Consider the following 13,403-nt stretch of genomic DNA (forward strand, 5'->3'; position numbering starts at 1 on the left):
TACTTACCTGGCAGATATATATAATCAAGTACCCACCCACCTCCCCTCAGGGACAGTGGAAATAAAAATTATGAATAAAAAACAAAAATGGGAATGGTTCCTGATACCCCCCTCCCCGGCAATCCCAGCTCCGGGAAGGGTACTACCACCTGGCCGACCACTGCGTGTGTCGGAAGTTTTTAAAATTCTGTCGGACTTCAGAAAATACAGCTATATATATATCTGCCAGGTAAGTATGAACAAACTTTATTGTATCATAACAATATCATTTTGGATAGCAGGTCTCAGGCTCAGTCGTCATCACTCCTTCTTGCTTTGCTTAGTAGCCTTGGTGGGAGCTACGCAGGATCCCAAATCATCTTTCCAGCTTCCCTTGTTGGGGCATGTCCAGTCGGTCTTGTATAAGGTTAACGCCTCTGTTTCGGACCGGGACGGTTCGCTTCGCTCTAAGGGCTCTGCCAGGCTATTACTCCCGCCTCTCACGGGTCATAAGAAGTACTATGCTATGAACTCTACCTTTTTTGGTGCCGCACCATCTTAACCCAGACGTCATTCGCCTGAAGCCAGGATTGACTTTGGAGCAGGTGAGGTCGGTGGCTCCATCCTTGTCTCCGCAGGATGCCTCAGCATTGGAATCTACAGCAGCCTCCATATTGCACACAGTTCCTGGGCTGGACTTCTGGTCTGTGGTCATTGCCAAGATAGCTTCTGACAGGTCCCCAGAAGGGTTGGTGAGTGCATCCTCGCTTGCCAATCTGATGCAGTCCGGAGGCAAGGCGTTTTCGTATATGGCTCACCTCAGTGTTATTTTATGGGCTAACCTTCTGCTGATTAGAATGTGATAGGCCAGTGTCGGGCTGACACCAAAGACAGACTGGTGCGCCAGGCCGTGTCGAAGTCGGAGTCTCGTCCTCGGAGACGTCCGGTTCCTCCTCCCCCCTCTGTCCAGCAGTAGTCAAGAAGATTGTCCCCTGGTAGGCCGTTGAGGAATTCGAGTTCAGCAGGGCCTTCCCATTCAACTCAGCCTAGGTCAGAAGATCAACGTCCCTTTCGCTCTCATTCCTTTAGGCCAAGAAGGGGCCCAAGGGGCAGAGGTAAAGGGAGCCGTCGGTAGGTTAGGCACCTCTCCCTCTCCTGTGCCACAGAGGGGGTTGCCTAGCAAGCCATCGGGCCAAGTGGCAGAGTTATGGGGCAGAGAAGTGGGTGGTAGATGTCCTTCGGGTGGGTTACCTACTGCCATTCGATTTCTCTCCTCCTCTGTCGGACAAACCGCAGCTCAGGAAGGCATTTCCTCCAGATTCTCTGAAGTTCTTGGTTCAGGAGGAGGTGCAGAAGATGCTGGAGAAGGATGCGATAGAAGAAGTGGTGCGTCTGTCTCCGGGGTTTTACAGTCACATTTTCTTGGTGCTCAAGGCGTCGGGAGGATGGAGACTTGTGATCAGCTTATCCACCTTGAATCACTTCATCAGGAAGACACGGTTCAAGATGGAGACCCTGCGTTCGGTTTTGGTAGCCGCGAGGGAAGGCGACTTCATGCTGTCGATGGACTTAATGGACGCATACTTCCAAATCCCTGTTCATCCGACGTCCAGGAAGTTCCTTTGCTTCTCTCTTGGGGACAAGGTCTTCGAGTTCAAAGTTCTATGCTTCGGGCTGACAACAGCCCCTCAAGTGTTTACAAGGGTCTTCTCTTTCGTGTCAAATTGGGCCCATGCTCAGGGGATCCGTTTGCTGAGGTACCTCGGTGATTAGTTGGTCTTGGCAGTTTCCAGGGAAAAGCTGCTGCAGGACAGGGATTGTCTACTTCAGTTCTGTCTGGAACTGGGCATCGTAGTCAACCAGGAAAAGTCGAACCTCATACCCAGTCAAAGGATTCTCTACCTGGGCATGGTCATCGATACGGCAGTGGCAAAAGTTTTCCCATCAGATCAGAGATTGGAGATGTTTGCGGTTGGTGGGGCGCAACTTCCTGTCGGGACCACATCAGTCAGCTCATCAGTGGCAGGTTCTTCTGGAATTGTTGTCATCCCTGGAGAAGCTGGTCCCTCATGGGCGTCTTCATCTTCGGTCTCTGCAATGGAGACGGGGAGGATTCTGGTCTCCGGCGGGGGACTCGCCCCTGTTAATGGTTCCTCTGTCTCTGGAAGTGAGAGAAGACCTTCGTTGGTGGTTGGACGACCAGAATCTTTCGAAGGGTGTCCCTCTGCATTCTCTTCCACCGGACTTCCTTCTGTTCTCAGACGCCTCCCTCGCAGGTTGGGCGGCCTCATGTAGGCGGCTTCATCGTTTCAGGTGTTTGGAGGACAAGCAGCAACATATGAACGTCTTGGAGTTGAAGGCAGCCTTCTTAGGTCTGAAGGAGTTTCAGAAGAAGGTAGAAGGTCATTCTGTAGTTCTCATGTTGGACAACACCACGGTGGTAGCCTATGTGAACAAACAGGGAGGCCTGGTTTCTCGTCAACTTCACGCCTTGACCGTCGAGGTTCACCAGTGGGCGGTCAGCAACCAGGTAGAGCTCTCAGCCAGGTATATCCCAGGCAAACAGAATGTGGTCGCAGACAAACTCAGTCGTTGGGATCAGATCCTAGGCACAGAGTGGTCCCTTCATCAAGTGGTAGCAGACAAGCTTTTCCAGGTTTTGAGTAGACCCATGTTGGACCTTTTTGCGACTCGCTTCAGCAGGAAGCTGGAGATATTCTGTTCAATGGTCCCAGATCCTTTAGCATTGGCAGAGGACCATTCCAACAACCCTGGTACAACCTGGAGGTGTATGCCTTCCCTCCGTTTTGTTTGATCCGTCAAGTTCTGAACAGGCTAATGAGTTCACAGGGTCTCAGGATGACTTTGGTAGCCCCTCTGTGGCCTCAGGCGGAGTGGTTCCCAGATCTGCTGTCGCTGTTGTCAGAGGTTCCGAGGGAGATTCCCCCTTGGCGACATCTCCTGTGTCAGCCCCATGCGGAAATGTTTCACCTGTCAGTAGAATCCCTGTCTCTTCACGGTTGGAGGCTATCAAGTATCTCCTCTGAGCGAGAGGCTTTTCTCAGAAGGACAGCAGGGCATATGTCCAGCAGTCTCAGAAAGTCGACCTCCGCAGTTTACCAAGGCAAATGGGCAATCTACTGTGATTGGTGTTGTAATTGGGGTTTTTCTCCACTCGCAACCTCTATTCAGTGAATAGCAGACTTTTAACCTTCCTCAGAGACGAGAAACGTTTGTCCGTTTCTGCCATTAGAGGCTACAGAGCGGCCCTGAGTTTGGTGTTACGCCTTAAAGGTATCGACATCTCCTTGACTGGGAACTTTCCTTGCTAGTTAAGGGGTTTGAGCAGTTGAGTTCTCCTAGAGAGCTCAAGCCTCCGACGTGGGATGTTTCCTTGGTTCTGAAGAGGTTCAATAAGAGTCCATATGAGCCCTTGCGTTGCTCATCTGCCAGGAACTTGACGCTCAAGGCAGTTTTCCTTCTGGCTTTGGCATCTTCCAAGGGTTTAGAAGAGCTCCACCGTCTGAGCTATGAAGTGAAGCATACCAGGGGTTGGGGGTCGCTGTCCTTCGAATTTGTCCCGGAATTTGTGGCTAAGACCCAAAATCCCTCTGTGCACGATGACAGGTTCACTTCGTTTTCCATTCCATCACTGAACAACTTGTGGGTGATGATGCTCAAGAGCTTTTGTTGTGCCCTGTCTGGGCCCTGTGTTGCTATCTTAAAAGGACTCGGCACCTTAGACCAGGCTGCCGCAGACTTTTTGTTAGCACAGGCCATACAAGAAAGAGGTGTCTAGGAATACTATCTTTTTGAATCAGACAGCATACTTGTCTCTTGATGATTCCACCACCACGTCTATGCAGGCTAGAGCACATGACGTTAGGGGTATTGGTCCCTCTCTGACTTTCAAAAAGAACTTGGCTGTACATAGAGGGGTGAGCGCTGATACTTTTGTAATACTACTTATTTTCATTCGCAGATATGCAAAGTCTTAAGCTTAGTAGAACACTTCAAATTGCACGAGTTGTTAGTCTTAACACAGCTGTTATTCAATTATTGTCTCCCGAGAAACATCCATCTTCTACTTGTACAATACATATGTGAACAAATCAGTGACTACTCCGAGTGAGATGTCACACACTGATAGGTGGTGCCTTATGTCTGACTTACCTTATTGGAGATTTAGTTAAAATATTTAAATCTGATTGAATTTTTCATAACAAAAGGGCATCAAATCAACAAAAACTCAGTACACAATTTGCTTGTACTGTATTGCATACATACATAAAATAACTCGGAGCAGTCACTGATTTGTTCACATATGTATTGTACAAGTAGAAAATGGGTGTTTCTCGGGAGACAATAATTGAATATCAGCTGTGTTAAGATTAACACCTCATGCATTTTGAAGTGTTCTGCTAAGCTTAAGACTCTGCATATCTGCGAATGAAAATAAGTAGTACTACAGTACAGTACTTAATTCCTCTGTGCCTACTGCGTATTATAACACAAGTGCCATAAGCATTAATGACACATTTTTAATTTGAAATATTCCATGTACATGTATGTGATTTGTTAGATTTTTCTTAGGATAAGGTAAGTGTTATTTGTTAGAACTGAATTGTAATTGGATTGTTGTTTAAAAAAAACTCAACAAAAAAAACTTACCTGGGGTTTGGAAAAATTCCCAAAATGTTATGCATTTGTTAATAGTTCTAATTTGCTGTACATGCTTTCTTTTGAGACTTGTTTAGTATTAATATATCATTTACCTTTCGTTTTTTCACCAGGATTATCGTACTGTTCGTAGCATGTTCGAGTGGTTTTTCCCCGAGTTAAAGAACTTCACAATTGATATGGATAAGGTAATTGTTTATTTTCATGTTTACACATTGTATATGCAAAACTTGGAATGAGTCTATTTTGTTTTTTTAGAATTTTTTATAGTATCTCCGACTGGATGTAAACATTCTAACTTGCTTTCAGTTCAGGCAACAGATTGAGGGGTGGCATGAGGTGGGCACTTTACTGTAAAGGACCTAGGTTTGTATAGTTAGGAAAAGTACAATTTACTTTCAGAAACTGTGATTTGGTCGTCCACGATACCCCTCGAGTAGGATTCCTTTATGGGGTGAGGGGATAAGGGACCCTGGCTTCTGTGGTAGTGCATTACTACTCCCACAGGTGCCCTGGGTCCTGACGGAACGTCCTACAGCCCTTTCTCTCATACTCTTAATTCCTCCCTCTTCTACTTTCTTTCACTTTTTCTCAAATCTCCCCCATTTGACTCTAAATGTCTCTTTGTCCTCTTTTTCTTCTACAGTGGGCTCCCCGTATTCGCATTCTCCGGATTCGCGGACTCACAGATTCGCTGATTTCTCTCTGGACCTTATCTACCCATTATTTGCTTGGGATTCACCTATTTGCGGTTTTTTCCGACGATAAATAATCCCAAATTAGTGTATTTTGATGTTATTTTCATGAGTAAATACATTTTTACTATACAAAAATTATTTACTAATTTTAAAATCTTAATATTGATCAATACTGTATTAGTAAGTTTAATAAGATTAAATGATATCACATAATAACTATAATAATTCTCTCTCTCGTTTTTACAGAGATGTATGTTTTCTGTACAATAAATAAATTTTTTACAAATTTTCAAATAATATAAATGTAAAGAGCTATCAATTCATTAAAGAAAATACTTTAGTGAATTAGTATTATGTAGTTTATAAATTTAAAAATTATGTAAGAATGAAGGAAAAATCCCAGTCTTCATGCATCTTTCTTTCGAACTCCAGGTACCAAACTGAGGACCAACAGCTGTCAAATATATAAAGTAATGTGACAGGAGGGGAGGGAGCGTGTTGTCTCTCTCTCTCTCTCTCTCTCTCTCTCTCTCTCTCTCTCTCTCTACTGAGATGAGAGATTTTTATGGTACATGTCTGTATAATATGTTTATTAACCCTTTAACGCCGATTGGACGTATTAAACGTCGGCATAAATTGTCTGTCGGGTGCCGATTGGATGTATGGTACATCAATAAAAAAGTTTTTTAAAAAATTCGCGGAAAAATACTTATAGGCCTACCAGGCGAAAACTTTTGTTGATCAACTGACCCGCCTTGGGGGATGGCTGGGAGCTCAACGTATTCAAGGCGGGTTGTTTTGTTTACAATCGTTATGCAGGCGTGCAAGCACGAATTTCTTTCTTATCGCACTAAAAAGTATCAGTGACACATCTCAGAAATTATTTTGTCACTTTCACATAATTTTTGCATCATTTTAAATTAGCCATTACATGGAGTATTATATATGAAAATGTGCGCAATTTCATGTAGGATACAACAACAAAAAATACTCATGATTGTAGCTTTTATCAGTTTTGAAAAATTTTCATATAAATAATGATAAGTGCCAAAATTTCAACCTTCAGTCAACTTTGACTCTACCAAAATGGTCGAAAAATGCAATTGTAAGCTAAAACTCTTATATTCTAGTAATATTCAATCATTTACCTTCATTTGGCAACAAATTGGAAGTCTCTAGCACAATATTTCGATTTATGGTGAATTTATGAAAAAAACTTTTTCCATACGTCCTCGTGGTAACTCTTCTGAAAAAATCATAAATTTTTTCGTGCGATTGTTGTTGTAATGTTTGCACCATTTTAAATTAGCCGTTACACAAAGTTTTATATATGGAAATTTGCGCAACTTCATGCACAATACAACTAAAAACAACCCATGGTTGTAGCTTTTATCAGTTTTGAAATATTTTCATATAAATAACGATAAGTGCCAAAATTTCAACCTTCGGTCAACTTTGACTCTACCGAAATAGTCGAAAAACGCAATTGTAAGCTAAAACTCTTATATTCTAGTAATATTCAATCATTTACCTTCATTTTGCAACAAATTGGAAGTCTCTAGCACAATATTTCGATTTATGGTGAATTTATGACAAAAACTTTTTCCATACGTCCTCGTGGTAACTTCTGAAAAAATCATAAATTTTTTCGTGCGATTGTTGTAATGTTTGCACCATTTTAAATTAGCCGTTACACAAAGTTTTATATATGGAAATTTGCGCAACTTCATGCACAATACAACTAAAAACAACCCATGGTTGTAGCTTTTATCAGTTTTGAAATATTTTCATATAAATAACGATAAGTGCCAAAATTTCAACCTTCGGTCAAGTTTGACTCTACCGAAATAGTCGAAAAACGCAATTGTAAGCTAAAACTCTTATATTCTAGTAATATTCAATCATTTACCTTCATTTTGCAACAAATTGGAAGTCTCTAGCACAATACTTTGATTTATGGTGAATTTATGAAAAAAAAAACATTTTCCTTACATCCACGCAGTAACTCTTCCGAAAAAAATAAGAAATTTTTTCGTCCGATTGTCGTAATGTTTGCACCATTCTAAATTAGCCGTTACATAAAGTTTTATATATGAAAATGTGTGCAATTTCATGTAGAATACAATTAAAAATAATTGAAGGTTGTAGCTTTTCTGGATTTCGAAATATTTGCATATAAATCACGATAAATAGAAAAAAACCACGTTCGGTCAACTTTGACTAACGAAGTGGTCGAAAAAGGCAGTTGTAAGCTAAAACTCTTACAGTCTAGTAATATTCAGTCATTTATCTTCATTTTGAAATAAATTCAAAGTCTCTAGCATGCAGAATCTCCGCCGCAAATCTCCGAAATATGTACGTCGCATTCTCGTAATATTTGCTCCATTTCATATTAGGCGTTTTACGTATAGAGTTTTATATATAAAAATGTGCACAATTTCATTTAGAATACAAAAAAATAATTGAAAGTTGTAGCTTTTCTCATTTTTGAAATATTTGCATATAAAAAAAATATGTTAAAAAAAATTCGACATTCGGTCAACTTTAACTCGTCCAAAATGGTCGAAACCTGCAATTGTAAGCTAAAACTCTTACAATATAATGATATTCAATCATTTATCTTCATTTTGAAACAAATTGGAAATCTCTAGAACAATATTTAGATTTATGGTGAATTTTTGAAAAAAACATTTTTTTACGTCCGCGCGTTACGTATTCATGCATCATTTTGTGATAATATTTTCTTTGTGTTGCTTTGATCGTTTTACAATGTGTTATATACCAAAATGATCGCAATTTAGTGTACAATACAACAACAAAAATTAACTTGTTAGCTTTAACCGTTTTGCCCACAGCGCGAATTGAATACAATTATATATGAAATTTTGTTTTTGCGCTATCATATATCGCATTATTTATGTATTATAATGATATTTTTTATCATTTCTGATGGTTGCATACTAAACTTCAGGCAATGACAAAAAAAAGGAGCCAAAAATGAACTCTTAATCTTGAAAACTAAGCCTGCTGTGATTTTTTGAAAAAAAATATTTTTTCCGCTTCGGCGCTCACTTCGAGACCTCCTCGGCATACGGGAGACGATTTTTATTATACCCCTTCGGCGTTAAAGGTTTAATATTTTCAAATAATAATAATACTATAACTGTAATTACAAAAATAATGAGATAGTATTTTAAAGAAATACATACTACAATTACCTTTCCATTTCCCTCTTTCAAATATGGATAACTCTCTCTCTCTCTCTCTCTCTCTCTCTCTCTCTCTCTCTCTCTTCTCTCTCGCTCTCTATAATTCTCTCTCTCTCTCTCTCTCTCTCTCTGTTCTCTTACTGATATGAGAGAATTTCTATGGTTCATGTGTATATGTTTATTAATATTGTCACATAATAATATTGATAATATAACTAATTTCAAAATTCGTATGTGATAGTATTTTAAAGAAATGGAATAATCTATCTATTTCACTCTTTTAAATAAGGATAACTCTCTCTCTCTCTCTCTCTCTCTCTCTCTCTCTCTCTCTCTCTCTCTCTCTCTCTCTCTCTCTCTCTCTCTCTCTCTCTCTCCATATGAGATATGCATGTCATAGTGGTAACTGTCGCTCTCTGTTTGGCATGGAAGTTTATGTATACAGTATATCTTTAAGGTCATTACTACATTTTATGGTGAGATAATAACATACAGTACATACTAGTTTTCAAATAATATTAAGTTTAATGAGATTAAACAATAGCATTCTCTCATCTCTCTCTCTCTTCTCTCCTCTCTCATCTCTCTCTCCTCTCTCTCTCTCTCTCTCTCTCTCTCTCTCTCTCTCGTATGTTTATTTGTTTTGTAGTATAAATAAATAATTTACCTTAAAAACTAATTTTCAAATATTGATTAGATTAGCAAAAAAATAGCAATTCCCAGTCTTTTTATCCACTTGGAGGAAGGAGGGCAGGGAGTAAATGACAGTTTGATAATACGTATTGGCGGAGGGGAAGTAGTCGGAGTCTAGGAGTTATTTTCTCTCTCTCTCTCTTTTCATCGTCTTCTCATACTTTCCTCGTCCTCAGACTCCTCTTCTCTCGACGTCGTCTTCTCTCCACTCTCTCCTCTCTCCTCTCTCTCTCTCTCTCTCCTTCTCAGAAATAAATCATAATTTCACTCTTGATGGTCAAATATATGATGTAGCCATTCAATGCTCTCTCTCTCTCTCTCTCTCTCTCTCTCTCTCTCCTCTCCAAATCTCTCTCTCGACCCTCTCCTCAATCTCTCTTCTCTCTCTCTCTCTCTCTCTCTCTCTCTCTCTCTGTGTGTGTGTGTGTGTGTGTGTTATTGGCTGTAGGTATATATTTTTAATGGTAAAATGTTTAAGATGACTTTGAAATGTTATTAATAATATAACCTCTAAGATTAATACAGTAATAGGTTAGTAATTTTAGGTATTTTTGAAGTAGGATGCTATTTAAGGTATACATTTGGTATCTGAACTTTCAAGATAGAGTGTTATAAGCATTTTTAGTGGTGGTTCTAACTATTCGCAGGTTTTAACTATTCACGGGGTTGTCTGGTACACATCCCCGCCAATACGGGGGGAACATTGTACTCTGGTTTTACTTCTTCCTCCTGCTTATTTTTTCAGCTCCTTTTTGTCTTCCTATCCATCTTAATGACTTCTACTTCTAGGGTTTTTGGTTTAAATAGGGTGGATATTTCCACTTTCATTAAATTTCCTGTCTGTGTGAAAGGAAAGGGTATGATGCCTTGGATTGGGGTTCGTGTTCAAAGTTAAATGTAGGAACTGTGATTGGGAGTGTCACCCAATTTGATGATGTTTGGACGTGAAGGGTGTTAATATAATGCCATATTGACACCCTGAAGGCAGGACTATCCCTGAGATCAGCCCGTGGATTCCAGGTGTGGGCTGTTATTAGAGGTAGGACTCCCGGCATATTTTCCGGTATGTCCAACATAGTCAGAGTGGGGATGATTGTATTATAGTAATAGTCTTGGTCCCAACAAGCGGGTTAGGCTTACACTTGTGCCTTTTTGATATGTTGGTGCCATTCCTCTTTGGGTTGGGTAAGGGGTGGACATCTGGGAGTTAGTTCCTACAGGTGTCGTTAGCAGAGGACAGAGCCTCAAGAAGAGTCAATAGTGCCTTTTCAGTCATCACCAGCAGTTTTTTTTTTTTTTTTTTTTTTTTTTTTTTTTTTTTTTTTTTTTTTTTTTTTTTAACAAAAACTTCATTTTTCATGAATGGTCCCCATGATCAGTGTAGTGCCCCAGGGCCAAATGACCCAAAGCTATGCGAGAAAGAATTTGGCTAGGAATTCCCAACAAAAAGCATCTGGTTCCAGTATTGTCACACTGGAACCATTTGCAATGAAGAAAAATAAAAAGTATGAAATAGCTCCTGGGGTCTTAGTACCCAATTCTTTCAATAAATACTTGAATTTGAAGCTTGAAGGTAACGATATAGACATATTTCAAGTAAACAGGGAAATCGTGAAATGTTGTGGCAGCCAAAAAATATCACCCCAAAATGGTAATATGCTCCTAGTAGAAAGTATCTCACCCAGAGCATTAAGTTGATGGGATTGTCAGACCTTGCAGGAGTTACGGTTGAGTGCACTCCCCACTCCAGCCTGAACTCCTCCAGCAAGGGTTTGATTTATGCTCCTCAGTTGATGGCTTTCTCTGAGGAGAAACTTTTAAAAGAATTAAAAGACCAGGGTGTAATAAAGGTGGACAGGATGTCAAAGAAGGGTGATAACAATATAATACCTCAGCCTACCTTAATATTGACATTTGATGCTTTAAGACTTCCAGAATATGTCTGCAGCCTGGCATAAGTTTAAGATACAGCAGTACATCCTGAGACCCAGAAGGTGTTTCCATTGTCAGCATTTTGGACTCACCCTACAATGGTGCCAATCCAAATTGCAAGAAAATCCTGCAGTCTGTGTCAACTGTGGAGATGATGAGCATGGCATGTGCACCAGGGAACCTAAATGTGTTCACTGTGGTGAGGGACATGCATCATCATCTCAACAGTGTGATGTATATTTACTCGAAAAAGAAATCCAAGCAATCAGAGTGATAGAAAGAACAGCATTTAAGGAAGTACAAGAGAGAGCCAAATCAAAGATTGTAAGACCTGGTCTAAGTTTTGCCTCTGTAGTAGCAAAGCTAAGAAACCAAAAGAAAAAGACAAATAAAAAAAACCCAAGTTAGGAGCACAAAGGCAGAATCCAATAAAGACTCATTAAAAAGATGGCTAACTGATCATTAGAATCAATTGATGATGAGAATGTAAAGACAAGGTTCACAAGAACCAACAAGAACGACACCAGTATGGAATTGAATAAATTTGAAGTGTCACTAGAGATACACCTTGCTTCCGCCATCTGCCTCTTTGGAGGCAGGGCCAGTGAATGCTGGTCCGGTACCAGCTTTGCTGGTGCCAACTCCTTTTTGGAGCATAAACCAGCAGATGCTGGTCCCCCCGTGCCATTCCTTGCTGGTGCTTCTGCCGCCTCATTAGAGGCAGAGCTGGCTAATGCCAGCAATATCAAGACACTTCAGGTGGTCTCTTTAGAGAACACCCAAGCTCTCTCTGTCTCAATTGAGATGGATAGTGAAGAAACTAAAAAAACCCTCAGTGTCAAAGACACGGAAGGAAAAGATGTTGGCTCTACGAAGGTGGTCATTCCCCCCAAGAAGCCAACAAAACTGCCCATTAAAATGCCTTCCCCTAGTAGAAAAAAAGAGCTCTCCAAGTCTTTAAAAAGGAACCATAATGTTGGTCTCACACATAAATAAATTCACTTCCATTATTCAGTGGAACTGTCAGGGACTGCGAGCAAAGTATAAGGAAGTAGTAAAACTTCTGCTCTATGAGCATTCTCTTGTAGGGATATGTTTGCAGGAGACCATGTTAGGTGAATATATCCCTTTTCCTAGGGAATATGTTCACTACAGAACCAAATTTGATTTAGAAGTGGGAAATCACGGTGGATCCCTCATCTACATCCGTCAAGATGCGCCACACTACCGGTTAAAACTAAATGGCACTCCACTTCAAGCTGCGGCTGTACTAATTAATTTAAGAAGGCAATATACTATATGTTCCCTTTACATTCCACCCAGTAGTCATGTCTCACTTGATGTGGCAACTACCATACCCATTTCTTCCTCTTGGTGACTTCAATAGCAGACATCCATTGTGGGGAGATGTAACATCAAACCAAAAAGGGAATATGATGGCATCTATAATAGAAAATGAAGATATGGGCTTTCTTAATACTGGAGAACCTACCCATTATCACATTCAGACAGGCACTGTCTCCTGCATCGACCTTTTAATATGTAGCTCCAACTGCAGTGTTGATTTTAATTGGAGCTCAAGTGATGACTTGTATACTAGTGACCATTCTCCAATTATAGTCAGCACCAATGATAGTCCACCTATCACAAGATCATCACGATGGTGCTTAGAGAAAGCAAATTGGAGAAAATTCAAAGATTTGAGTGAGTTGGAAGGGGATGCTAAAGATTTTGCAAGTGTAGATAATGCCATTGATCTACTTAATGGAACATTCCATACTGCAGGCCTACATTCGATTCCTCGAGCTAAAGGACTCTTCAGGAGACCTTAAGGCTGTTACACCGAATCACAAGGTCATCATTGACCAGGTGCCATAGACATCGCACCTTGGACAATGTCATCATTTACAAACAGTGTAGGGCACGATTATGAAAAGCTATGAAAGTTGCCAGAAGACGAGAATGGGCCTGATATGATTCCTCTATTAACAGCAGAGCACCAGTCTATAGCATTTGGAAAAAAATAAGAAAAATTCAGGATAAATTTATACCCAATCCTCCTCCAGTACTTAAAGTGACAACACTTTGTATCATTTTAGGCAGATATTGAAGAGACTTCAGAAACAAATGTCTCTGGGCAGTTTTGTCATTCAACAGAGGTCCAATGACTCTCAAGCTGGTCCTAGTGCCAGTAAAAAAACAAAGTGAGGAA

The 13,403-nt window shown here is 40.4% G+C and overlaps 1 protein-coding gene across 1 annotated transcript in view; it reads left to right on the forward strand.

Moving 5' to 3' along the window:
* Positions 1-13,403, forward strand: part of LOC135196950 (phosphatidylserine synthase-like) — a 303,267-nt gene that overhangs the window by 21,892 nt on the left and 267,972 nt on the right. The window contains exon 3 of the mRNA XM_064223799.1: positions 4,773-4,847. Within this exon, the coding sequence (XP_064079869.1) occupies positions 4,773-4,847 (75 nt within the window). The remainder of the gene's footprint in view (positions 1-4,772; positions 4,848-13,403) is intronic.

The sequence above is a fragment of the Macrobrachium nipponense genome, chromosome 18 (assembly GCF_015104395.2).
Source record: "Macrobrachium nipponense isolate FS-2020 chromosome 18, ASM1510439v2, whole genome shotgun sequence".
NCBI classification, from domain to species: domain Eukaryota; kingdom Metazoa; phylum Arthropoda; class Malacostraca; order Decapoda; family Palaemonidae; genus Macrobrachium; species Macrobrachium nipponense.